This window comes from Andrena cerasifolii, chromosome 7 (genome assembly GCF_050908995.1).
Source record: "Andrena cerasifolii isolate SP2316 chromosome 7, iyAndCera1_principal, whole genome shotgun sequence".
NCBI lineage: Eukaryota > Metazoa > Arthropoda > Insecta > Hymenoptera > Andrenidae > Andrena > Andrena cerasifolii.
The window spans coordinates 8,668,406-8,696,319 of NC_135124.1; the positions used below are offsets into that span (position 1 = coordinate 8,668,406).

The 27,914-nt window shown below is 40.0% G+C and overlaps 2 protein-coding genes across 5 annotated transcripts; both read left to right on the plus strand.

Annotated features, from left to right (window-relative positions):
- Nucleotides 1-1,417: 1,417 nt before the first annotated feature.
- Nucleotides 1,418-27,873, plus strand: LOC143371719 (uncharacterized). Of its 4 annotated transcripts, XM_076817184.1 has the most exons (29): nucleotides 1,418-1,578; nucleotides 3,184-3,666; nucleotides 4,326-4,676; nucleotides 4,829-5,000; nucleotides 5,774-6,052; nucleotides 6,123-7,238; nucleotides 8,014-8,163; nucleotides 8,239-8,583; nucleotides 8,880-9,485; nucleotides 9,525-10,016; nucleotides 10,432-10,523; nucleotides 10,685-10,833; nucleotides 11,179-11,289; nucleotides 12,218-12,562; nucleotides 13,037-13,251; nucleotides 13,599-13,711; nucleotides 13,972-14,116; nucleotides 14,197-14,297; nucleotides 14,550-14,725; nucleotides 14,992-15,278; nucleotides 15,604-15,811; nucleotides 16,148-16,331; nucleotides 16,711-16,923; nucleotides 17,932-18,057; nucleotides 18,644-18,805; nucleotides 19,560-19,709; nucleotides 20,232-20,463; nucleotides 20,831-21,010; nucleotides 21,509-21,971. In XM_076817184.1, the coding sequence occupies exons 1-29, from the start codon at nucleotides 1,507-1,509 to the stop codon at nucleotides 21,643-21,645; spliced, it is 7,392 nt and encodes a 2,463-aa protein (XP_076673299.1). In that variant the 5' UTR covers nucleotides 1,418-1,506; the 3' UTR covers nucleotides 21,646-21,971. The 4 variants fall into 4 exon arrangements, with proteins under 4 accessions (XP_076673299.1, XP_076673298.1, XP_076673300.1 ...); XM_076817183.1 differs by having other exon boundaries at nucleotides 8,880-10,016; XM_076817185.1 differs by lacking the exons at nucleotides 20,831-21,010; nucleotides 21,509-21,971 and adding an exon at nucleotides 27,755-27,873 and having other exon boundaries at nucleotides 8,880-10,016.
- On the plus strand, nucleotides 22,675-25,676 carry LOC143371754 (acyl-CoA Delta-9 desaturase-like). The gene is made up of 6 exons (XM_076817333.1): nucleotides 22,675-22,781; nucleotides 23,254-23,474; nucleotides 23,720-23,850; nucleotides 24,613-24,818; nucleotides 24,961-25,146; nucleotides 25,312-25,676. The coding sequence occupies exons 2-6, from the start codon at nucleotides 23,267-23,269 to the stop codon at nucleotides 25,631-25,633; spliced, it is 1,053 nt and encodes a 350-aa protein (XP_076673448.1). The 5' UTR covers nucleotides 22,675-22,781; nucleotides 23,254-23,266; the 3' UTR covers nucleotides 25,634-25,676.
- Nucleotides 27,874-27,914: the final 41 nt, after the last annotated feature.

Consider the following 27,914-nt stretch of genomic DNA (forward strand, 5'->3'; position numbering starts at 1 on the left):
GTGCACAGGGCAAATCAATATCGTGCAATTTAATTATACTGCACCTTCTGTTTTAAAGGTTGAATGGTGTAAGAATTCCCATCTCCCTGTGGCCCCATTGTTTTCAGAAGCGCAATAATGTACCTAAGCGCAGCTATTTCTTTATCTAAATAAAACCGTATGTTTCTTTTAGCCAAGTCAATTCTTCGCACCATTCTACGTGTAAAAGTACTAGGGAAAGGTGATCCTAAAGTGCATGCTTCTGGAGATATTTAAAATTTCTTTATAAAACACCTGCTCCAATACTACTTACGTATACACCCTAATGTAAACTCAACTAAAGACCAGAAATTCTGCAAACCATGATCCATGATTCCCTTCACACCTGAAATTACATCGGGCTAATAAATCCCGAGCAGTCGCCAGCCACAGACAAATACATGCCTATATTACATGGAACAGGTACGCGAGGTCGCAAGCTTGCTGGAGCGTTAAAGTGAACATGTTTCGTGTGACAGCACAAACGAATTGACAGAAAAATGAGAAGATAGCGACCCGCAGCTTCAATTAGAGCCGCTACATAATTCGGTGCTGCTGGATGGTTTAATTTACCACCTCGCTATACCTTTTCCAACTGTCTATCTCCTACGGAGGCACCCTAGGCGACGCGAGTCGAACCCACCCTCCCGTTCACGTACCTGTTTACTGCATTCGCAGGAGGGGACTGCACCGGGTGACTGCTCCGAGCACCTACTACGTCCAAAGGGGGTTTGCAACCTGACGATCTGCCAGTACACCTACATGTTCGACCCAGGCACAGGCACCAGCACTCATCGAGCCAGGAAGACCATCACCGAGATCGTCGCTCGCCCAAGAAGCACAATTTCCCGTGATCGTGTTTCTTGAAACCACACCCCTTCCCGCACCCCAAGATCCTCCACGCGCCACCATCACCAGATTGTATTGCGCTGAAAAAATAAAGCCTCGCTAAACAATCCTGAAAGCAGCACCGCGCATGACGATGTTTCCATCGTTTCGGTCGCCAGCGGTGTTTGCAGCCGCCTGGTCGGCCTCTTTAGAGGCAACGGTGGTGTCTGATTGTTGCCAACGAGGGCCAATTTGCTCTCGCGGGAGTCAATTGGCAAACAGTTCTGTGTGCACTCGCACGATTACCACGTTGACAAAAGCACGTGACCGTCTTCCTCTTTCGGTAGAGCCCCATCCAGCTCGCTCTCTCCTTTCGTTTCCCTATTAGCCCAAGCCTCTGCCTGCCTTCTTCCCTCTGCCCTCGCCGATTCGTCGGCCAGCCTGCTCCGGAGATTCTTCGCCAGCATTGATCTCGAGCCGACCCTCGACCTCCGGCTACCGATAACCCTCTCCTTTCTTCGAATCGCTGCGTGTTTTCCCGCGAGGAACGCCAGCTATCTGTTGTTTCTGGGTAAGTACGCGAACTGGACGGATGCTGGTTTTATTGGGAATAGGGGATCCGTACCACGCGATGCTCAGTGTATTGCGGAGGCGTCGTGGATGATGTTCCCGCGGATCCATCGTGTCACCGTCGTCCTCGCTGTTCTCTGTGTCGTCGGTTTCGCTCACGCGGTACGTCCTTCCTTCGTTCTTTGCTGCTCCATCCCTGCTGGTGACACACTCCACCCTCCGTGCTCTCGATGCTGTGCCCCATCGACCACCCTGACATACGTATACGAATGAATCCTGCAACGATTTTTGCGAAGCAAATTTTTTTTAAGTAATTGCATCGTGGGGGTGGTTGGGTGTTTTCAGGGCGAAACTGGTTTGCTTGAATTGATGATGGGTTACACGAACCAAGGGATCGATAAGGGTGACAAGACTACCGTTCCATTTCTTTTAGGGGGGAACTGTTTTGCTTGAATTCGGAGTAACAGAAGTTCGGCTCCATTTCGCAAGTGTTGTTGAACTACGCGTTTCATAGGCTCTGTTCCACTCTTCGGCCGTCGAGTGTTAGCATCGTTAGATGTATAGGGTGATTCATTAGCGGTGTTTGAAAATCTGCGAGGGTATTGTACAGTTTGGAATTGAGAGGCAGTTGTAATCTTTATTGAGGTACCTTCTTTAAGGTATGAACCAGTTGGCTTTGGGATTAAACAAGACATTGGGGGAAAAACAGAGTAACCCGCGTAAAAAGAAATTAATTTTTCCACATTTTTTATGATTAGTAGAGCCTATTGGAATGCATCGTTGCTACTAACTCAATTTCGTAAAAAAAGTGGGTTATTTTGTTCTCAATGGCTTAAATAGCTTAGTTATGTTGTTATCTAAGTGATCGAAGCAGCCACAGAGGCCTCAGTATGTTGTTATCATTGGCCATTGCTGAGGTTGATAGGCATTCGGATCGTTTCTAATTGTATTGCGCACATCGATGTGTATAAATCAGTGACTTTCGAAAACTTTTAAATTATTTAATAAAATTCGATTGGACTTAGGTTTAGGAATGTAGGCAAGAAGTTTCGGGCCCATGTTTGACAGGATTTGTAATTTCGAGACGTATAACACGCCTGAATCAAGAAATTTCAAATATTATTATTGAATCACCCTGTATAATTAGCAAGACTTGGAACGAATAAATATGTATGATTTAGCACGTGGTGCTTTGTAATTATGGTCTACAGGAATGGATTACAAATATTAAATAATTGCACGTTATCTTCTGTTCTTTGTCTGGCTTAGTATTCATTGACAAGGCAAGTATCGATAACGTGGAACGGTAAACGAAAAAAAATGTGGCTCCCAAGTATTGACACAGAAAAGTTATGTAATGCTGGTGTTCACTCTTGATAAGTGAACGTTCCAAGCGTTAACGTAATTTCAATGTAATTTAAATTTATGCAACTTTATTCGTCACTTTATCCATTGCGTTATATTTTAATAATTTTATTGGAATGATTATAGCAACACTCGTCCTTAAAGTTTTACATATATATCTTCCTTATATCACAATAAATAACAGAACAATTTTATTCTTTTATCAAGCTGTTGACATTACTGTCCCATCTGTTTTCCAATTTCACAATATTTCGCGGAAAATGTAGAGGAAGCAGTTTAAAGAACCTTTGAACCCTCAGCAGTGGTCGAGCTCATGTATGAAGCGGAGATTAGTTTCCTTAGAACATCAATCCCTGATAATATGAATACATTCGATTTTTATCATTTGCGCTTATCGCGTAGATCTACGACCCCAGAGAAGCGACCACAAAGCCACCACAACGACGAGAACAAGTACTTCCTTGGTACTTGTCAGGGAAAGAGTACGCGGACTCGGGCGAGGACCCATCGCGTTCTCCAAAATGGCGGGCAGATCCAGACGAACCGAGTCCCAGGAAAGCGTTCGTCGTTAATGCTGGCACGAAGACATGGAGTACGTGGAGGAAAGCTCCCGGAAGCGAGATCGAGCAAAGGACAGAAATCGCGGATGATCGTCAGACTCCGACGAATGTCGATCAGAGCCGTGATTATTCTTTGGAGTACAGTCAATTCGACCAGCAGGAGCATCGCAGATTTCCATCTGGTTCTCGAGACCTGGAACAAGAACAAGATCGCGATTACGAGGGAGACAAAGGGAAGAGGGATAAAAGTCGCGGAGGGAAGGATTCTCAGACGAGGACGGACAGTGATCAATATGTTTATGAGGGAATATCTGCCGATAGCACGGTAATGGAATTATTTGCTTTCCCTCGAAAAGCAATGATGTTATAATACTATAAGTTTCTAGAAATATCCGGTGATAGCATTTTATTCTTAAAACTGGATCATGCCACTCATTGGTGATCAGTAGTAAATAACGATCGGTATCTGCATATATTAACAGTGATTGATCGATACAGTTAAGGCACGCGTTATAGTAACCAGAGTCTGTATGGCGCAAATAAATTGATAAATAGTTGAAGAGTCTTTGTAGAAAACACTGTAAGCGCTAAGAATGAATATTTATTCTATAGTATTACTATTGGCACGTAGATTTTCCGATAAAAATTGTTTCTCTTTTTTAATTTTGGCACTACAGTGTTTTCTACAAGGACTCAAATTTTCTCAAAGTTACGTCTTTATTTTTCAAAATCATTGCTTATATCTTTTTATGAGTAACTAGCATGGGATTAACATAGGGCAATTCGCAACTAAATTACTCTTTATTCGTCGCTATTGCTCCCGTGTGTATCTAAGTAGATATGAAACAATCTTCAAATAAGTCGAAAGTGAGCCAGGTAGAAAAAGTTATTTCGAAGATATTTCCAATTTTTATCTCGCAGAAGTGAAGAGGAATAATTAAGGTGTGTTAAGAGATACTTAGGACCACTTTAATATCTTTCCAGAAACCCCACAGGGAGAAGATTCTTCTCTCAACTAAATCGAAATCCACTGTCGCCCGATACGACAAGGTATCGGGTGTCCAGTGTCCAGATCCCGATTCCACTGGCCAATTCGTCTACGCCCCCGATTGCAAATTCTTCGTCAACTGCTGGCAGGGCAGAGCCTTCGTCCAACCATGCGCACCCGGCACGCTGTTCAACCCTAACACCTTGGAGTGCGATTTCCCCCACAAAGTCAAGTGTTACGGGGGCGAGGTTGCTGACTTTCCATCCAACGATTATTTGGATTCGTCGGGAAGGCGGGAGCCGTTGTTGCCTGGCTCGCACAGTCACTTGGAAACCGAAAGATTACAAGTTAGTTTAAAAATATTCCACTTGAACAGTGGAAATTGTATATTTGTGAAAGCTAAAGCTTCGGTATTTCGAGGGTGGAAAATTTAAGTAACGTTCGAAAGAACGTTTGGATACAAAGGATCTTGTCAGGATCTTATCGATTTTACTCACAGGAGCCACGGTGCCCACCCTACGTGACAGGTTTACTGGCGCATCCCTCAGATTGCGCGAAATATCTACAATGCGCAAATGGTGGGACATTTATTAGAGATTGTGGTCCTGGAACGGTGTTCAACCCTGCTGTCAGCGTTTGTGACTGGCCGTACAACGTGAGAGGCTGTGAAGGTAACTTCAGGCACTCGATGGAAAAAGGGCACATACCCCAAAATGCCATTTCAAGAAAATCGATTTCAAAGTTTTCATTATAGTATAACTTAATAAAAAGTAATGCAATTAAATCCATTTTTTTAAGGATGTAGTACCGTGTCCTTAAAACGTTCTGAAAACAGATTTGAAAATTATATGTGTCTTTATTTATAAGTTTCAAGCAATGTGGTAAATTCGTAAAAAATTGCAGGTTTATTTAGTTGTTTAAATATAATTATATTTACTTACTTAATTACACATTTTTTATACATTGCTTAAATAGAAAATACAAAACGAAGCAGAAAAATAAACAAAAAATGTAATGTTTTAAGTAAGTATTAATTTCTTCAATTCTTTGCAGGGAGCTGTCTTACAAATCATTTTTTTTTTTCTAAATTAGCTTCTTTCCTTGCGGATTCGATACCCGGCACACTTTTCATATGTGGCTGCGCGTCGATCACGCTACGTAGCAAAACAGCATCTAGCTAATCTAAACGCGAGAGAAGTAATGTCCTTAGGCTTATGTGCCCTTTTCCATGAAATGCCTCAATTACATGATACAGACATTATTGAAATAAAAGTAGTCGATTCACTATTGGGATTACTAATCTTGTATTCACAAGGGACAGTGGCATCGAGGAGGTATAATATATATCGAACATCATATGCATTGGGCATTAATATTTCATTTCTGTCCATACTAAAAGCACTGGCACAGTACTTTAACCGCATGAATAAATTCTGTCCACCAGACGCGCTGAAATCTAAAGAGGAGACTACAACACCATTAGTACCCCCCGATTACGAGACCTACGATCATAGGAAATTAGGGTACAGCGAACACCAGCCAGCAAAGAAGGTCGCATGCCCTGAAGCTCACACTGGGCTACTACCGCACCCAGACACATGTAAGAAGTTCCTCCAGTGCGCAAACGGGGTTACCCAAGTCATGGACTGCGGCCCAGGGACAGCCTTCAACCCTGCTACATCCGTCTGTGACTGGCCTCACAAAGTTCCCGGCTGCAACGCGGGTAATCAACAAATTAATACCTCAACTATCAATAGAACACGGTTCTAGCATATGCATAATCCTCCTCGTAGATAAACCAACGTTCACGCAGCCTCCAATTAGCCCAACGACTATGAGCGGACCATGGTCGTCGGGTGGTTCCACTGAATCCAGACCGTGGCAGCACAACCATCGATACAATCAAACGTGGCATGGTTACTACACCCCCGGGCAGGCCAGTCGCCCCGTGATGACGACCACTCCACCAGGGACGGACTGGGACTCGCTGAGACCAACATGGCGACCTAAGTGGGTCCCAAACACTTGGACCACTGAACAGCCGGCAGTGACAGACGGGGATTCATCGAGACCAGCGTGGAAACCGAGCTGGAAGCCCAATGCTTGGACAACTGCCACGCCACCTCATCCTCAGGGCCGATACGATCACACCAGCCACGGCGATGATGATCGTACTGGTTATGGAACCCACGACCATGAGCATCACTACTGGGATCAAGCAGGAAGTTCGAGTTATCCAAACACCCAGTGGTCACATAATCATGGGACGAACGATCAGAGCTCCAGTTACGATCACAGATACCATCACCACCGCGATCATCATCACCGTGATGGATCGACATACGATTCTGACGGAGACACTGAGACCCAGCAGTCCGTTCCTCCATACGGCCAGCCTGATACTCAAAGACCCACTCAGGGAATTCCTGATGGAACCTGGCAACCTGGTCGAGGCCACCAGCTTCATCATCACCATCATGGATTCCATGGTAGGCCTCAATTCACCCCTGAGTACGATGATTCTGACCAGCAGACTCAGCAGACTGTTTTCGAGGGGACAGAAGGTGGAAGAGGTTTTGGCGGATTCGATTCCTCCTCGAATCGAAATTTTGGGAACAGCGAAGGGAATTCGCCGAATAATAGAAGAACGGGGCAAGAATACATCCCTAGCCGGCAAGAGCATGGCAGAAATGATCCGGCATTCCCGCCATCAAATGGGAACGTCTACGTCGGTAGTAATGACGAGTTGCCTGTGAACGAAGGCACCTCGAGTTTCAACAGACAGGCGAAAAATAGGACGACTTGGAGCGAACCTGTGGGGACAGAGAGCAGATTAATTCCTACCAGCTGGAGTCAGCAAGGTTCAGGGGTGACGCCAAATCAGCCACAGGATCGACAGTGGAATCAAGGTGACTTTTTTTATTTCTTTATCACGTGATCCCTGTGTTCATCGATCAGTAACTGTTTTGATCGGTTCACTGTAGTTGTATTTCTGTGAACATGTTGACGAAATGGAACGTTAGGCTATTAATCAGTACTTTTACTGATCGATTTACTGTAGATTTAATATTTTGCTTGCTGCTAAGTAGTTCATCCCTTTGCTTGTTTGAAATGCATGCTTTTGGAATTGAGTAGTTCGATTCTATGATATGCACACAAAGCATCTTTATTTATTTATTATTTGACGGGACAAGCCCATTATAAACAACAGAAAGTAAATGCCATGTTTGGGTTGAACGATGAGCGCATGAATGTTTTTCTTTGGTTTTTATTTCTCAAGCTGCAATGGGCTTTCTATGGATTTCCATTGAAACTTAAGTTTAAAACTAACAGATTAAACTGTATATCGTTCGAAATCAAATTCGAGGGAATTCTTCAGCAACGAAGGTAAGTTTGATTAACAGACACAACGGAGGAACAATTAAAAAACACTTTCCACGTGGGAGAATGCTAATCGACTTCAGATTTGCGACAAAACCGCTAAACACACTAAGGAGTGAAGGTAATAAATCAGCTCAGATTTACTTTATATTTTATCATGTATCTGGAAGAGAATGAGTTATTCAACGAAATTAATTTGCTTGGTGTAGAGATTGTTCTGTTGGTTTTTACGAAACAGTGGGAGCTACGCGAATAAGGAAAGCAAGAAGCTTTAAATATGAGTAAGAGTTTGATCTTTTTTAGGCACTAGCAACGAGGGCGATAAATTCCACGACTGGGGGTCCAGGGCTAATACCTATCAGAGCACAGCTGACAGAGAAGCAGATTCGAAGGTGAACCACTGGTCGTCGAAGACGAATATTTTTGAGCACTCCAAAGGACAGTATCGACCAGGTGTGAAAATCACACACAGATTAAACATTTTCCTTCAAACTTGTTCCTATCATTAAAATGATTTTCTCCTCGCAGGGGCTAAAGCTATTCCCTCAAGCAACGTGAACGTGGATGCGAATGGTACGAGAGGGCATTTTATCACGAAAGAAATCAAAGTGAATCAAGGACACTCGAAAACGAAAACGTATAGATCAAATGATCTACCAAGTTCGAATGATCTCAACAAAGGAGATCAGAACATTTATATTGATTCCCAATCCCCCTTCGAACTGCCATCTGAAGACCTTCAACCACCACATTACACACCTGTTAATGATAATGGCTCGCAGACTAATAATATTTCCTCTCATGGACGTGGTCACCGAAAACCCAAGAATCATTCATCTTCTCAGACAGAGAGTGAGGATTTAATCGGATCAGGTAACAATCATCAATTTTTAGTGGCCCCTAACACAATAATAATTAGCCAGTGGACTGTTTGTCTGATAATTAAATCACTAATGATAGCGATTGTTATTTGATATTTAAATTTTCTAACTTATTTTACACATCATTTTACAATTAAAATAAATCGCTGGGCCATTTATTATTTAGACTAATTCTAGGCTTCATTACAGGAGTAATATATTTCTCAGATACTTGTCTGTTAATTACCTAATACTACTGTCAAGCAATAGTTTCAGTTCAGAAATCACTCTTTTCTGTCAATCTAACAGATATAAATTATCCCCGCATGAACGTGCCGCCAACGAATCTTCAGCCACCATATTATCCACCACCTAGTCGATCACGGACTCCTCCCAATTCGCCGAATTTACAAAGCAACGACAATTACTACCCACCTATGCCAGCCTCCAGCTTGCAGCCACCGATTAACGAACCCTCTCAGCCAAAGCCAGCATCTTCGATTGGCTGGCAATACCCAGCTGTGCCAGCAACAGATCTTCAGCCACCAATTAACGAACCTTCTCAGCCAAAGCCAGCATCTTCGATTGGTTGGCAATACCCAGCTGTGCCAGCAACAGATCTTCAGCCACCAATTAACGAACCTTCTCAGCCAAAGCCAGCATCTTCGATTGGCTGGCAATACCCAGCTGCGCCAGCAACAGATCTTCAGCCACCAATTAACGAACCTTCCCAGCCAAAGCCAGCATCTTCGATTGGCTGGCCTAACCCAGCTGTGCCAGCAACAGATCTTCAGCCACCAATTAACGAACCTTCTCAGTCGAAGCCAACATCTCCGATTGTCTGGCGATACCCAGCTCTGCCAGCAACAGATCTTCAGCCACCATATTACGACGTTTCAAGCACTCACCAACCTTCTCCGAATCTTACACCGCCAAATGTTAACCAACATATACCAACATCTACGAATATTCGACCACCAAGTCGTTTCTTGGTCCCTCCAGACCCTGATACACCAAACGCAAGCAATCAATATCCAAACGTCCCATCAGGTGATCTCGAACCACCATACCACAAACCCAGCAATTTGTCAGGTTCTGTCAGTAGCAGTACTCAAAGAGGCCCAGACAAGCACCTGATAGTCCCCACGAAAAAGAAGGTTCTACGAACACCGCATAAGCCTGCTCCAGTCTCCAGCACCCCTGATCCGAACATCCCCAGTGTATCCATTGGGGAAAGTTTCGCAACGGAGTATCCGGATGTGACGGAGCCTGATTTGGAGCACAACGTGGACGTGCTGGATGACAAGCAAGTCTGGAAGCCCGTGTTGGTTTTCGAGAACAAGAGTGAAACGACTACAACAGAATCTTCTGTCATCATGAAGATTGGTAGTAAGAAGAGACCCGACGTGGATCCTGTCAACATTGAAGCTGCTTCGTTCGAAGAAGGTAAGTGTGTGTTGTCTGAAAGTTCTATGTCTGCATTTGCGTCGAGATCGAAGAAAATGAAGGTAAGTTCTTCGTCTTAATTTTTCACGCATTCCTTTGGCAAAATCGCCACGCTTTTAGCATGGAATGCTGTTGGAATGATCTCTTATTAACACTGGGCTTAGAAAATCGTTCAATCACGATCTCATTTCCTGTATAAATGAAGAGTCCTTGTAGAAAACATTGCAAGTTTTCAAAAACTAAAAAAAAATTTAACCCAGACTAAACCTTATTCTACAAGGACTCTTCAAGTATGTAAATATTAATGCTACTCATCTATCTCACTGTGTTTCCGGATGATTTAGTAATTAAATCACTCCGGAATTAATTGTTGCTTTCTTTATAAAGTGGCAATGTGTCGAATGTTGTTTTCCAGAGGAACCACCGTTCCCAGCCTACTACGTGCCACCAGTGAAACCGTTGGATCAGTCGAAAAAGAATGCTCTACCCACTCCGATATCCGGTCAGGTGAGAATTTATAATTTTGTATTGATAAAACATCACTTCCTTGTTAATATTAACAGTGGCCTCTAATCTTAATTAAACAGTCTTTGTGCCACTTGGGGTACCTGAATTAAAAGATACTTAATTCACGATTTCAGAGCATTTATTTAATACGATCTTTTCAGGTGATTCGACTTAGGGGTGGTTCAGGGCCCCACGATGGCTACTTAGAGGTCCAAGGGGCGAGTCCTGGTTGGGGGACCGTTTGCGATTCCAGGAACAGCTGGACTTTGAAAGAAGCCCACGTTGTGTGTCGACAACTCGGATACACGAGGTGCTTTATACGTTCATTCGTGTGAAATTTAAAGTACACCTCATTTACTTGTGATTTTTCTTCTACTTTTAAATCAATTTTTCCAATTTATTTTAAATCAAAGTACCAATGTTGAACCACAGGATTCATGTCACATGTCCTAAATGCTATCTGCTAGCTGTTTTTGTATTTTAATATCTCAGAATTAATATGTCCAAGTACCTTGAATTCAAGTCCAATTCTAAAGAAAGACTTTCCTCGGAAAAAGCTTTGAAGTAACCTGAGTAAATTACGAGAGGTGCATATTGTGATTTTGATGTCGATCCTGCGAATATTTCTAAACGAAGATTTCGCTGTTCTTTCCAGAGGCGCCGAGATGGCTTGGCAAGGAAGAAATACTCGCAACGAAGTGCCAACCTGGATCGCCGCGAATTCTGTGTCGTGTCAAGGCAACGAGAGCAGATTTCAAATGTGCAAGTAAGGCGCTATGATTCACAGGCTTCTGTTTTTTCCGGGCGGTAGATAAGAGCTCGCTTTCATCGCCGTCGCAATTAAAATTAACACCGCGCTGATTAATCTCCAGATATTGTAAGCCGACTCTTGTAAACTGCGTTCTGGGAAGTCGCTATAAATCGTTCGAAAAAACAGGAAGTTCTAAATCAAGATGTACATACTTGCTGATTCAAGAAACATATCTTAAAATATATAGAGACATTTCTGTGGCGCAAAACTAGTATTTTAGAGACAAACATCTCCCTTTATCTATCTTTTCTGAATTGAAATACTGAAATACTAAGTAGTTGCGAACCGCAGAAGTGTCCCCTTCGAAAAGGTTCTGAAAGTTTATCAACGACCTACAGTTTTTGAAAATTCTATCTCGAATCATTCAAATACATTAAGGGGTTACATACCCTTGACAGATCGGAAATGGGTCATCTTTATGGATCAAAGTCAAGCATGTGATATTCGGCTGAAGTTTTCATCTTCTTTCGTCAATAAAAAAAAAAACAAGACAATAATCGATAAATCGTCTCGACAAGTACTAGATTATAGTCTCAAGGATATTCGTGTAAAATTTTATTCAAATTGGTCCACTAATCTCTGAGGTATTTTCGGTACCGCAAATGCTGTAAGTATGAAGAGACTTGGGAAGAAGGAGCTGCTATGCCACCATTTCTTAAGATATCAAATTTCTTTTTAAAGAGAATACAGCTTAATTTATACACAATAAGGTGTATATCTTGGTTTTTAAATATGACGTTTCTTTATATGATAAAGAATACCATAATGATGATCCTATTTTCCGACCTGCCAAGGGTATGTAACCCCTTAATCAGTAGTATAACAGGTAGTATACTAATCGACGGTTTCAAGCATGATGCAAATTTTGCTCGTGATTTTACAGATTCACCCACGAGCCAGAGTGTCGCGTGGAAAGAGATGCGATCGGCGTGAGGTGCACGCCGAATCGCGTGGTGCAGTGCCGCAAAGACGAGATACCGTACGAAGGGCAGTGCTATCATTTAGCTGATCCTAATAGCAGCTTGAATCACGCTGAGGCGTTGGAATATTGTTCGCAAAGACAGGCACGACTCGTTGATATCACCAGCCAGGCGGAAAACGATTTTGTGTCCGACTGGCTGGTGCAGATGCACCCGGAAGTCGGCTCGATCATGACGTCCGGTGTCGGATTCACAACCCTGAACCGCACCCTCTGGGTTTGGGAGGACTCTTCCCGCGCGAAGTTTAGGTGGGCCATTATTCTCAGATAACGCTTTCATGATAACTTCGCAGGAGAATTGTCTTGCACGCTGATATTATAATATTCTGGGTGTAATTAAATGGAAAGTCTACCTGGAAATTTGTGCAAGCTTGTATTAAATACTTTGCCACGACCCAAGTATTTTGTGTTATTTAAAGGGCTGGTTCGTCTTGAAAGTCTCTGCAACAGAGGAATTATATTTTGTTGATATCGTTCTGAGGTTTTTGATATTGTTGAGTTCTGGGGTTCGAGATTAGCGTATCTAGGGTTTAGTAAACACTAAAATTTTCGGGGATAGTAGTACTGATTCTCTGTTAATGTTTCTAGTAATATAAATAGATCGTAATACGTTCTATATTTTTGTGTGGTCGTATTTAAGATGTTAATTTTCTTTTAACAGAACATTCATAATTACTATTACGGTATTTCTATTCAATACTGACTTATGGCAATTGTAATCAGATACACCAAATGGTGGCCAGGCTGGATGGAAGACAAGAAGCACCCCCCATTCGTGGGCTCTCGCACCCTTTGCATCGTGATGAAGAGGAAATTCCCGTGTCATGCGAGACCAGACTCGATTTGCGTTGCTGATTACTTCTTCTGGGACACAGAAGACTGTGCCACCTCTATGAAGGGCCACTCTTACATTTGTAAAAGACCTTACGACGATATTGGTACGAACTTTTCAACTAATATTTCAGTCTACCACTTTTTAGGACTTTTGGTTCACAATTGGTGATTCATATACATTCCTTTGCTAGAAATAGTCCTCGTTTACCAAAGATACAAAGTAATAGAAAATATGCGAATATGTCTGAAATACTAGTCACAAACCACAAAAGTGTGTTGCATGAAAGGGCCCTTACTCCTAATATTAGTTTGGAATCAGTGTTCCCACTTTTTCCTATCATAAATTAATTAATTCTAGGCACTCCTAAATCCTTAAATGTATTTAAATACTCAAGAGATTTACCACAGAATTTCTGTAATAAAAATTAATATATTACTTCGAACCGTTTAGGTTGCATCTACGGTAAAGGAAGCCAATACGACGGGAACGCAAGTGTAACAGCAACAGGGAAAGATTGCCTTCCATGGGCTGACAAGAAAGTTGCTCATCCACTCCGAGTAAATGTTGGTTTCTATTATATTCTATTCCTTTCTTTAATACATCATATTGCAAATTAACTGTTACACAAATTGATCTAAAACACACACTGAAGAATTTAAAGTATTCATAGGGTTCACTCCAATGAAAGCAGAGTTGCTCCATTGAATTATTTTGTATACTCTTCAAATTGAAATCTTCTACTTTCGCTGACAATTTAAACGATACTGCCATAACAACTATAACAATTATAAAACTTACACTATAACAACTTACTGTGCTACAGGTTGTTAATCGAGAAGTCAGAGAAAAACTGAAGGCTCACAATTACTGCAGAAATCCTAATCCAAATAGAGAGACCAGGCCATGGTGTTTTACTGGCCCAGCAGGGGAACGGGAATCTTGCGATATACCACCTTGCGGAAGTGCTGGTACCATTTGCAAAGAACCTTTCACATTATCAATTTTATTGTAATGATGTACATTTAAGTAATCCATTTGTTCCCAACAGGCTCTCAAAGGTCACGTTTGACGGGTCAGTGCAAACCTAAGCATTTCGAGTGTCTGCCTGGTGAGTGTATTCCTTCGCCATGGGTTTGCGACGGGGAAGAGGTAAATTATATGACGCACTAAATTTACTTTGATATGTATAGAATAATTTTTTAATCTGAATTCTTTATTCTCTTATTTCATTCTTTGATAACTTTGGATAGGATTAAAAGGTTCAAAGAAGTACTTTGATTTTACTTCAAATGAGAAATTGTGAGATACATATTTATGTAGATTCAATGCTGCATTACATTACGAACTTTGAGATATGAGCCTTTATCGAAACGTGCCTATTCCCTTTCGTTCAATTTTCAGGATTGTACGAACGGAGCAGACGAGAGTGCTTGCATATCACAGATGGACCTCTATGAGAAACATTCTAAGCAGAAATTGGAGGGCTACGACGTTGAAAAGTGGCTGAACACACCATTAAAAACGTGTGCTCTCCGATGCAAAGACGCCGATTTCACGTGTCGATCATTTGCACACAAGTAAGTAAAATTTCAAAAATAGAAATGTCGTAATATTTATTTCTTGTAAAAAGTGTTGCTTAATTACTGAAGTTAATTATCATGAAAATAATATTGTTTTGCCAAGAGGATTATTTATAAAATTAACGATATACATCTTTTTTCAATTTCATCCAAATACTTTCTAAATGATATATAGAAAAAAGGGAAAATCGAAGAAGAATCTTTTCCCATTTGGAGAATGAAGTCTTCAATCTAGTAATACATTTCGTTTCTTTGTTCATCAGGGCTGAAGAAAACGTCTGCCTTTTAAGCGACAGTAACGTTGGTATGACAGGATCGTTGAAACCCGATAGCGAATTCGATTATTACGAAATGAAGGAGAGAAGTCTGAACTGCGAAGGCATGTACGTTTGTGGGAACCAGAAGTGCGTAAACCAGACTCAAGTGTGCGATGGAAAGAACGACTGCAATGATCGTAGCGACGAGAACATTTGCACTGCGGAAAATTTGAACTACGGCATTCGATTGGCTGGTTCGAATAATAGTCACGAAGGCAGAATTGAAGTTAAAGGTAAGTACGAACGTTGCATGCTATATAGAAGTTGACAGAAGCCGTTATAGGAAATAATGTGATTCAGAATTTCTCCCAAACGATTATGTATCCTAGAATTAATAACCCACGTAAAATGTACAAGATTTTTTTTAACAATTACCAACAAATTTTTAAGTTCTCAGTGGCTTAAAATTTTCGAAATCGCTATTAGTCAGATAATGCAAAAATGAATTTAATTTCTATAGTGCAAATGGTTTACAGCAGGAGGAATTCGCAAGTGACTTTTTCTTCTTCTTTCTTAATTAACTGCTTTACATATTTACCTTGATGGAAAATTTTGCAGTTTGGGGTGTCTGGGGCCAAGTTTGCGACGATGGTTTCGGAATGATCGACGCACATGTAATTTGTAAAGAACTCGGTTTCGCTTTTGGTGCTATGGAAATAAGGCCAGGAGGATATTACGGGAATCTCGATCCACCAACAAGATTCATGGTCGATCAATTGAAGTGTCTGGGCAACGAGACTTCTCTGCGTGAATGCGATTTTGAAGGGTAATTTTAATGGGAACGCTACATAAGTAATTTTCTACTAATACCATTTTCATTTAAAACCACATGCAGACATTTTAAAAAATTACGTAGGTACATTACTCTTTATTATACGCCATACTAAACTTACTAATAAATAAATAAGTTGCCACAAATTACACTCCACTACCGTTCTTTTTTTTTTTTTTTTTTTAAATATTCAAAGCAGTAATTTAATGTATGTTTTGGACAAAAAATTTAGACAGTACCACTGTGTCTGTGCGTTACCTGTAGAAGTTCAAAACAAAGCATCGTAAGACGTTAATGACTCAACAAGTGTTTTTGTATCTCTTTTTACAGGTGGGGTGTCCATAACTGTCAACCAGAAGAAGCAGTGGGCGTCGTCTGCAAGACTGCAGTCGATAGCTGCCCAAATGGTGCTTGGAAGTGCGACAAGAGCCCCGAATGTATCCCAATTGCATTTATATGCGACACGGTTGTCGATTGCGCAGATGGTTCTGACGAAAGTTCTGTACATTGTGACGTGAGTAACAAAATATCTTGTACAAACATTCTTATAAATAGAATCATGCCGAAACATATGAATTCCTCGTGATAAAAAAGATAGAAAAGTTTCTTGCCTCTATACGATTTGAGGTTTACTTTCTGAGATATGAGACGTTAAATCTTCACATACTTTTACACATATTTTAATTATATTCCATCGAAACCACCTGCTCCTTTCACCTTCACGGTCTCGAAACCACATTCCCACATAGTAACAAGTTACAGAAAGTAATGTTCAAGGCTTCCACTTCAAAAGTTCCTCTTGTTTTCGCAGCTGAGATAATACAAACTGTTTTCAGTTCCATTCGAATGTATACATATAATTAGCTACGCCTAATCGATCTCGATTATTTCAGGCACCCTTTGAGATACGTCTGGCAAACGGAAGCTCCCCCCTTGAAGGAAGAGTCGAGGTCCGTCACCACGGTGTATGGGGCACCGTGTGCGACGATGACTTCGCGAATGCAGAAGCAACCGTGATTTGCAGATCGTTGGGATATGGTGGGCGAGCTGTTGCCAAGAAAGATGGCTTCTTTGGACCAGGAGAAGGGCCAATTTGGCTGGACGAAGTATGTACTTAGATCGCAGTAGGTCGTAGGAACCTTCGACATCATAATCGACACAATAATTGTCTTTACTGAAGCAAAGTCTTCTCTTAGAAATGTATTTTGAGTACGAGCTATCAAGCATGTCTTTCTTCTGGATGTACATAATATTTTGTTATGTACTGTTCACGATTTGGTTCTATTCTGATCTTTTATTCAGATTAGATAAGTTCCTTAATGGAAGATAAGTCGATTATCAAACGGTACGGTTTATACCAACCACCAGAAGTGGTAATGTGTGCGTGACTGACGCAGGCGCAGTTCATGCACACAACCACCACTCCTATAGGTGTTTCTCCCTCCATTCACTGCGGCCCCATCGTTCCTGACTCTGCCTAGGACCTATACCTGGTCTGTGTTAAGGGGGAACCCCACCCTGAAGCCACTAACAGAAGAGAAAGTTAGGGAATTTTTTATACAGTTTTAACGCAATTTTTATTTTATTTTAGAAGGAAATACAAAAAAGATATATAAAGTGGAATGTATTATCTTTCATGTAGCGTAGGATTTTTTGGATATTCCAATTATTCGATTTTTTACAAGTATTTTAAAAATTAAAGTCAATTCTTCAAACTGCTATAATTTCCAAAGTAAATCAAATTTTGAGAAAGTCTTACGCTACATGGAAGATAATATATTCCAGTTTATATATCTTCTTTGTATTTCCTTCTCAGATGATCCAGTCATTCCCGGGAGTGTGGGCCAGTTTTTTTGCAATGCTCCGGGAAGTCATTTTGTTTACCGCCATTTTGTATGATTTTTCATAAAAAAAAATTGTTTCCAGCAAATTAAAGATTGCTTTAAATCTATATAAAAAATCAAAGCCTTATATTTTTATTTGTACGAACAAAAAAATCCCTAACTTTGTCTTTTTTTAGTGGCTTCAGGGTGGGGTCCCACCTTAAAACGTTAACGATCGGTGGTACCGCTATTGTATGACTATTGTTTAAATGTAATTTGCTCATAAATAAGGTTGACTGTTACGGGAACGAGACCCAGCTGTACCGATGCGATCACAATCACTGGGGCCAGCACAATTGCGACCATGACGAGGACGCAGGTGTGATTTGTACACCTGGAGATCTTAACGATTCCAAGGTAAATCGAAACACTCTCTTCCGCAGAAGAGCGTAAATCCTAAGGTTACAGTTTCTTTGCACAATTCGATATCTATAAATACTATAATAATTGATTCTTAAATCAGAAGAATAGTGAAGTCTCTCCTTTAGTTTACATTAAAGATCCTTGTGCAATCCAAATTTGACACAAGTGGGGGATTACGTCTCTTTCTCGCTTAAAATAGAAAGGAGAGTAGATTTACACGAGAAGTAATAGTTATACAGAAGTAGCTTCTGCTTGTAGTTCCTTAACACTTAATTTACATATAGCGTGATTTGAATGATCCTTTCTGGTGAATCACATAATCGAATTTCACCTTGAAATGTAATATTTAAACTTACGATACGGAAACGCGAGTGCGATAATTAGGTGCATTAGTTATTCAACAGCTACATCGGCTGGCGTATTGTATTAGGGTCAATAACACGCTTATAAGTACATACAGTTCAATAAATAATGAGCTTACAGAACAAACACAAGGCTTGTTTACTTGAATCCTGACCCTGTTTGTCGCCCCCTGTGCCCCTTTAACCCACCGATGCAATTATCGAATCAACAATTGCAGTTGAGCTGGGAGTCCATGCCGAATTTGCCAGAGACGGATATCAATGATATACTTCCAGCCAAATGTGGCAAACGGTCCGAAGATTTTAACGATGACGAGGATGTTATTTTCGCGAAGGTAGTGCACGGCACCGTTGCACCCAGAGGCACCTACCCCTGGCAGGTAAATCAGATCCGTTTTCCACTCAGGGAACGAAGTACAGGGTTATTCGTGAAACTGGACATCGCTGTAGATTTTTTTTTCTTCAAATTGCGACACTCTTCAATGATCATTCTATTTATGATTACGATTTATTAAGGAGAGCATCGATTCAGTTTCAGTGGGCAGTTAAATAACCCACGTTAAAGCACCCATTTGTAGTTTCCCTGCTAATTTATCTCCATTAATCACCACTGATTTAATCCTAAGTAGCTTAATCCAAAATGATTAAATAATGCAGGTTATTTTTCAACCTGAGAATTGAAATAAAGTTTCACTCGGGAAGCAGTTGTGATTTAGTCCAATTTATGGAATCATCCTGTATATCGATTTCTATACGCGATAATACCTAAATGGCATGAAAGGTAAAGCTGTACTCGCAATGTGCTCATGTAAGATCCCGATGCTCCGAGTACTGTGAGCATAATTAATTTTCTCCATAAGAAATAAAATTTTGACTCGTAATTACAAAGATGGCACTTGATACTTTGAAATAGAATAGTGACAAAATCGAATGTCCATTCCGTAAAAAATAAAGCCGTGGCCGTTAATTAAGAATGATTTGGGGAATCGAAATTAAATGAGATAGAGATATTTTATTGCATTCCCCCTGTTAATTAAACTGAATCCTTGCAAACCCTCCCGCCCTGTACTCGCGCTTTGTCTTTGCTCGAGAGCTTGTTCAATTACACTTTCGTGACTTTTGGAAAATCGACAGGCCAGCATCCGTATCCGCGCGCACAGCAGATCAAACCATTGGTGCGGGGCGGTGGTTATCTCGCCTTTGTACGTGCTAACCGCTGCGCATTGTCTGGAAGGATACAACAAAGGCACTTATTTCGTCCGTGCTGGCGATTATAATACAGAGGTAATTAAAAGCTTCCGCTGCAACGGCTCGTGATCTTTTGGATGGCGAAAATCGAAGCGATCATTCGTTTCGCATGAAACTGACGGCAGATCGCAAAAGAATTCTACTCCTGTGTTTGATGAAAACTCAGACAGTATTTCTATATTAAATAACATATTAAATAGTTTACTTCTATGAAGTATTGAATTACCAAGGCCTTTGTACTTCATTGAAACTTCTTCCCTTCTTACATGGAATGGAAGCAGAGGTTCTTATTTTTTTTTAAAGTTATAAATATTCATAATGTTACGAAGCATAAGAATATATGATTCTATTTAGGCGACGAAGAAATTTATGGATACTGTGTGCTTCTCACAAGTGTTGTTCCATTTGTATCTGAAGTAGTTTCTGATATCATATGTACATGGTAGATTGAAGTGGGATTGTTTGTACGTCTCTTTAATTCGTTTTGAAAGTAATTAAGAGAGTACGATTGGAGGAAAATGTGTTTTGTATGCGTCACGTACTTACGAATATGATTAGATAGACGAAGGGACAGAGGTTGAAGCCAATATCGAGGACTACTACATACATGAGAACTTCCGGAAAGGCCATCGAATGAACAACGACATCGCTCTCGTGCAGCTGAAGGGACAGGGAATTCCTCTTGGCAAGGATATCATGCCAATTTGCCTTCCACCTGAAAACGCCGAGTATCCAGCTGGCCTTAATTGCACCATCAGTGGATTTGGTAGCATAGAGACTGGAAAATCAAGTAAATAAGTCGTCGGAAATATTGTTAACGCGACCATACAAAGAGTAATCCTATTTGAACTAGAATATTTCAAGTACCTTCTGAGATCCATTTCCTTTCATACATTTTACACAAAATTTATTCATTATTATAACAGCATAAAAATAATTTTAAAATGTAGAAATCTGAATAAGAACTTGAAGATAAAATAGACATAAACAACATTGAAGTAAGTTCAGCCGAAATCGATTTCATTTATATACTATGTCGATTAAATCATCTTCGATTAACTTTGGCAGGTGTTGGATAAGCATATGTAAATCTTAGGATTTTTATTTCTGTATGAGGTTTAGGGTTTCCTATTAGGTTCACTTCTCGGTTGTTGCAGCTCACTCCAAAGATCTGAGATATGGCTGGGTGCCATTGTTGGATCAATCTGTGTGTCGAGCAGGACACGTTTATGGCGAGGGTGCAATCAGCGAGGGAATGGTGTGTGCTGGACACCTCGACGAGGGCGTTGATACCTGTGATGGTGATTCTGGTGGACCATTGGTGTGCTATCATAATGGTAAAGCGAACAAAAATTCAAAGATTAGTTAAAGAATTCAACATTAGGCTGATAAATTTCAAGTATACATCATTAGCTTTTGTCAAGCTTTTGTATTGAGATTCTAACTGTAGTTAATATTTGATAATATTCCCCAGCAAAAAACTCCTTTCTTTTAATTTACAAATCAATGTCTGCGATTGTTGAGAATGGTGCACAAAACTTTGTGAATCTTTCACATATAGGTAAAAATTTTCTGCACAAATTAATTCATATTCAATATTTCCAATTTATATTTACAGAAAATGTAAAAATAAATAAGAAATAAGTGCTTGCAGTTGTTACGTAAATAAAATCTTTGTTTATGTAAATCAAATTTGTACGACGTGTATGACTGATCCTAAAAAAATTAGTGACAAATTAAGCAGCAAATTTTTCAAAGTTTTAGAAATATGTAAGGTAATGTTTGATGTGAGAGTGTATAATTAATTTGAATCATCTCGTGTTTCTTTAACGCAGGAGCTTTCACGTTATATGGGATCACCAGCTGGGGGCAACATTGTGGACAAGCCAATAAACCTGGTGTTTATGTTCGAGTTTCTCACTATCGTCGTTGGATCGATCAGAAAATCAGGGATTCTCTCGCGGGAAGATAGAGGTCTTCAAATCCACGAACTTACCACCTAGATCTAGATTATGTATCTCTATCGAGATAATCCTGAACGAGCTGGAAACATGAAACAAATCTGCACGATACTTAATGTGTTTACAATATTATTACAAGTGTTGTACTATTTAAAGTGTTAAATTAAATTAAACCTGATAGATTATTATAGACTAAGTATACACCAATCACTTGACTTCATCGTAAAGAAGCTTAATTTGTATATCTCTTTCCCCTTTGAACTGTACAATCCAACGAGGGAGGATCCAGAGGGGGGCGACCACCCTCCTCCAAGAGTAATAAAATAGAAAAATATTATGACATTGTGTATATTCTGTGTAAATACTTAATGTGAATTTAATTATTTAGGCTATAGTATCAGATAGAGATATTAAAATATAAGTTACAAGCAAATTTTAAATCTTGTAAAAGAGGGTAAAAAAATGTACTTATGTACTTTTACATATTTCGCCCCCTCCAAGAAAGGCTCCTGAATCCGCCTCTGATATTATATGTAATAGGATATAAATCCTTGAACAGTCTAGTTTTGTTGGTGATAAATATGAAATAAAATTGATTCCTTAAACTCACGGAAAGTAGTGAATCAAAATCAAGAAATCACGCATACGTGACAGCGGCAGTCAATGTTAAGTGACGTCCCTTGAAAATGCTCGCTCAATGTCCACACACGGCCAAGCATGTTCGGCTGGCCGCTCGGCTCATAGGCCATTTCCGGCGAACAGTACCTACACGTTTGTATGTTGCGTTTTGATATTAATAGAGGCAAAGTTAATTAGAGTCGTGACCCTGATTGTGTAGTTAATAGTTACAATGCCATAGTTTTCCTGACGTTGTTATGTTCAGGTACTGTCTTTGAAATCTACACGACCCGGTGGGGTCATCATTTCCTGCAGTGGTGTGACACAGCTGAGGTTTTTCAAGGAAACTGATTTTCAATTAAAGGAGATGCGCATGTCCGCACGGATCTCTACGCCTAATTTTGTAGTATAAAATGAACCACGAATGCATACTCGGGTGTTCATTTGATGTTTAGTGCGCTTAGAAGACAGAAGTTTAGCGAGGTCGCGTTCTAATCCCTTTTGAGCAATTATATGGAATAACCATACAGTACGTAACATGGCTGTTAGGCATTACTTTAAACTTATTCCACTTTTAGAACCCTGCATTTCTCAGACTAAACTAATTTTTCCTAGCGGCTCCCGTTAATATCCAGGCACCGGTTCGTCCGCTACTAATGAACTCTAAAACAATCACAAATCCTCTGCTCGCAGCCAATCTCATTGCCCTCTGCATTGGCTCGTAACAACATTATACGCCCATATGAAACTTTTAATTAAGAAAAGTGGGATTCATAGAAAACATGTAATCGAAGAAGGAATTGATTGAAGTCGGTGATTCCATAGTAGTGACATTCTATTATACGTATGAACGAAACTATGTGTACAAAATGGAACAAATTTTACATTCCTCCACTTTCTCAATGAAATCCTCATGTCACTACTTTTCCTTATCACTCGTAGCTTTACACGTTAAAAAAATGTCCAATATAACACCTATTCGTGTGTACGTTTCTCTTCAGGAATAAAGCGGGAATGGGGCCATATGTCACAAGTACCCCAAGGGGTGTGCTATTCGAAGACGATACGATGGAGGAAAATGTAGTGTTGGAAACGCCGAAGGAGAAATACAAGAGGCGCATCATCTGGAAGGCCGTGATTATTTTCGCGTACTTTCATCTTGCAGCGCTTTACGGATCATACCTCCTCTTCACTTCCGCCAAATTGATGACAGCCGCCTTTGGTGAGCGACATTAATATTTCGACGGCAATTTTTGAAAAAATGTCCAAGTAGAAATTGAATACCAGTGGAACGAATTTTAACGAATTGTCATTGGTATGAGTAGCTTACGTTGCGTTAATTCCATGTCCTAAAGAAACTGTCGTCGACTCATCAGCTGATCGCAATTATTTGCCTTTTGGGCCGCTAGCTAGCTGACCAGATGCCCGCTCCGCATATTCTTTTCTTCATGTTTATTGTACTTGCAGCATTCGTCTTGTACTTATTAACTTGCTGGGGTGTCACAGCTGGTGCTCACAGATTATGGTCGCACAAAGCCTACAAAGCTAAGTGGCCGCTCCAGGTCCTATTGATGATCCTTCATACCGCAGCCTTCCAAGTAAGTGAACAGATTCGCCCATAAAGAAATTTGTAACTGTTGTATGGACCATATGATGAACCTGTCACACAACAGCAAGAACAAAGGCGATTATCAACCAGGCGGCAATTAGTCTTTGGAACCCCATTATCTATGCGATTATGTAATAGAGGAACTGCGGAATTTGTCCCATTGGAAAGAACAATCATGACTATTTCCTTATAAAAGGCTTCTACAATTGTTACGAGTCGTATGAGGAATTTAAGTTAAACTTATCACCTTCTCGATACTATTAGAATTAATAAATTATTATTAATAATTTTAAATAGAGAGTTCAAAAGAAATTTTCAAGCAACTGGTCATCGTATGGTCAATAAATCGACTTGAAATAAACTCGAGTACTCGAGCCGAAATGAGTACCTATGCGAATATTTCGAATAAGTTTGAAAAGTAAAAGTCAATCATCTATAAAATTAAAAACAAAATGCGAACAATTCTGCTGAATAAATTAAAATCGAAAGCGTAAATGTTCTCCTCCCTTCCTCCTTCTCTAATTATGTATGTATTTGCATTTTTTAAACGCTTTAAGCGTTTCTCCTATCAGCGGAAAGAAACTCTACGAAATATCAATGTAACTCCTGCAAAATTCAAGCGACACATGAATTCAGTAGCATTCGCTAAATGATTATAATGGTTGAACTGTGTTGGATGTTTATATACACTAATGTAATGTAATTAGAACTAAATGGACCTAACTTAATTCTGTCTGATTTTTTTCGACAGTTTTCTGTAATTAACTGGGCCAGGGATCATAGACTTCATCATAAATATAGCGAGACAAATGCGGATCCCCATAACCCATCGAGGGGAATCTTTTTTACGCATATTGGTTGGTTGTTGTGTAGAAAGCATCCGGACGTCAAGGAGAAAGGCAAAGAAATCGATGTTAATGATCTGAAGATAAACCCCATACTTGCATTCCAAAAAAGGTGGGATAGTATTTTAATTATCTTTCTAAGTCAAATTCTAACGCAATATTTTAGACTTGTGGACGCGCAAATAAGTTTATCCTCCACTATCTTTAGCCTTCATGCGATAAATAAACTTTCATCTTTTCTAATCTGTTTACAGGTACTACATAGTCCTGATGCCTCTGTTGTGTTTCATTATACCAACTGTTGTGCCAGTTCTATGCTGGAACGAAACGTGGTTGAATGCTTTCTTCGTTCCCACGATTCTGCGTTATGTTTTAATTTTGAACGCCTCGTGGTTGATCAATTCTGCAGCCCATGCCTTTGGGACCAAACCATATGACAAGTTAGTATGGTTTAAAATTTATATCGCTCAGCTTGAATGAAGTAAGGATAAGCCTAACGCATGCATTAACAATTTTACACTTATTATTTTTCTCTCTCCAAATATATGTATAACAGCGGCAATAGAAAAGTAGCGCTACTTTAACGAACTCATCGCTAATTTCAGGTTCATCAATCCATCTGAGAACCTGATAGCAAACATTTTCACTTTCGGGGAGGGCTGGCACAATTATCACCACATTTTCCCGTGGGACTACAAGGCGGCCGAGCTGGGCAACTACGGATTGAACGGAACGACAGCGTTTATTGACTTTTTCGCGAAGATCGGCTGGGCGTACGATCTGAGAGTGGTACCCAGCGACCTGGTGCAGAAAAAAGTGGAAAGAACCGGGGACGGCAGCCATGAAGTCTGGGGCTGGAGTGACGCAGATCAGACGCAGAAAGAAAGGGACCAGACAGTGCTTATGCATATGCTTAGGAACGATTAGTAGAAAAGAGCATTCGACCCATGAAACAGGGTCCGCGCGGCCAGTGGCTGTGTCGACCCTTTCGTTTCGTCTCGCTCGTTGTCCGGTTCTCTCACTCTCGTCCGCAGGCTTCCAAGAAATGGTGGGGATAGTCGCCGGACTCTCAACGGGCGGAAAAAACAGACTCATAACGGGCGATTACTGTATTTCTATTACATTTTTATCAGCATGGTCCACAGATGTATGGATTAAGATTCTAGGATTAGTTTTTTTTAATGCATGAAATTGTAAAATAAGAATTTCGTTATTGATTTTCATATTGTAAGAACGACTATTCCAGCTATAAAGATTTATTTAGAAACACCAATCCTTCACGATTAAAATAAAAAAGTACCATTTCCTTACCTTTGATAGTTTTGTACATAAATATTCGTTTATAAATTTTGTTTCCGGTAAGGTAAAACAAATTGCGATTTCCAACGTCCGATATTTTTTAAAGACAAATGACGCCTCTAACTTTGTGTGAACAATGTAGATACTTCGTTTGAACTTTAGAACCTATGAGAGCATCGATAAATCATTAATGCTTTGGGCATGTGAATCGTTCTCTAAACGATCGTCGAATGTTACTACACTGTGATAATCTGAAACAGAATTGGAGGATCAGACAACGATTACTGGTTGAGGAGCCTGAGCTCTCCCTTTCCAATGTATCACGATATACATATCAGGTGTAGATTTACACGAGAAGTTATACAGAAGTACCTCCAGCTTGTAATTTTTTAACACTTAATTTAATACTACCAAAACCCTATTTATGTATATATTATACATATAGCGTGATTTGAATGATTCATTCTGGTGAATCACATAATCGAATTTCACCTTGAAATGTAATATTTAAACTTACGATGCGGAAACGCGAGTACGACAATTAGGTACATTGGTTATTCAACAGCTACATCGGCCGGCGTATTGTAATAGGGTCAATAACACGCTTATACATACATTTCAATAAATAATGAGCTTACAGAACAAACACAAGGCTTGTTTACTTGAATCCTTGACCCCGTTTGTCGCCCTTGCGCCCCTTTAATCAACCAATGCAATTATCGAATCAACAATTGTAGCTGCGCTGGGAGTCCATGCCGAGTTTGCCGAAGAAGAATATCAATGATATACTTCCAGCTAAATGTGGCAATCGTTTCGAAGTTTTAAACGGTGACGAGGATCTTATACTCGCGAAGGTATTGCATGGCAGCGTAGCGGCCAGAGTTACTTACTCTTAGCACGTTAACCAGATCTGTATTCCAATCAGGGAAGTACAGGGTTATTCGTGAAACTGGACATCGCTATAGATGTTTCTCAAATTGCTACACTCTTCAATGATCATTTTATTTATGATTATGATTTATTAAGGGTACTAGGCAGTCATTCCTGTCTAAAATGAAGCATTTCTCATTCAATTAATTGCAAAGAAACCAAATGAAACTGAGACTTGTTCTTTGGCATGAAGTTTATTAACATCGTAAGCTTTAAAAAACATGTTTGTTTAGTAAAAAATATGCATTATATATGACGCTACAGATGCATCATTAAATAGGCTTTTTAAAAAAAGGCTCTTTTGTTTTGTAGTGATAACTTAAAAAACGGAGGTTCCAATCGATTCGAAACCAATTCGAGCATCTTCAAAAAATGTGTAGTTTCGGACCAGACCTAAATTAAAGCTAATGAAAACTCTTATTCTTTATGAAAATAAACTAAGACCCCATTGAGATCCCATTGATGAGGTTTTACCATCCCACAAGCCCCAAAAGATATGAGGTCTTAGTTTTTTCTCTCACCTTTGTACGTGCTAACTGCATCGCAAATGAATTCTATTCCTATGTTTGAAGAAAAATCAGACAGCCATTCTACATATATTAAAGAATGTATCTACTAGTTTACTTCTATAAACTACTGAATTACTAATGCCATTGTATTTCATTGAAATTTCTTCCCTTTTTAAATGGAATGGAAGCTGAGGTTCTAATTTTACTGAAGTTATAATTATGTGTTGAATAAGCATATGTAAATGGTAGGATTTTTATTTTTGTATGACGTTTAGGGTTTCCTATTAGGTTCACTTCTCGGTTGCTGCAGCTCACTCCAAAGATCTGAGATACTGCTGGATGCCATTGTTGAATCAATCTGTGTGTCGAGCAGGACACGTTTATGGTGAGGGTGCAATCAGCGAGAAACATTAAAACAGCATATTATACGTAGGATATAAATCCTTGAACAGTATAGTTTTGTTGGTGAT

Coding starts and splice junctions, on each gene's coding strand:
- LOC143371719 (XM_076817183.1), top strand. CDS start 1,507: ATGATGTTCCCGCGGATCCATCGTGTCACCGTCGTCCTCGCTGTTCTC. Junction 14,726..14,991: donor TGTCGATCATTTGCACACAA/GTAAGTAAAATT, acceptor TTTGTTCATCAG/GGCTGAAGAAAACGTCTGCC. Junction 15,812..16,147: donor CGTGAATGCGATTTTGAAGG/GTAATTTTAATG, acceptor CTCTTTTTACAG/GTGGGGTGTCCATAACTGTC.
- LOC143371754 (XM_076817333.1), top strand. CDS start 23,267: ATGGGGCCATATGTCACAAGTACCCCAAGGGGTGTGCTATTCGAAGAC. Junction 23,851..24,612: donor TTCATACCGCAGCCTTCCAA/GTAAGTGAACAG, acceptor TTTTTTCGACAG/TTTTCTGTAATTAACTGGGC. Junction 25,147..25,311: donor GGGACCAAACCATATGACAA/GTTAGTATGGTT, acceptor CGCTAATTTCAG/GTTCATCAATCCATCTGAGA.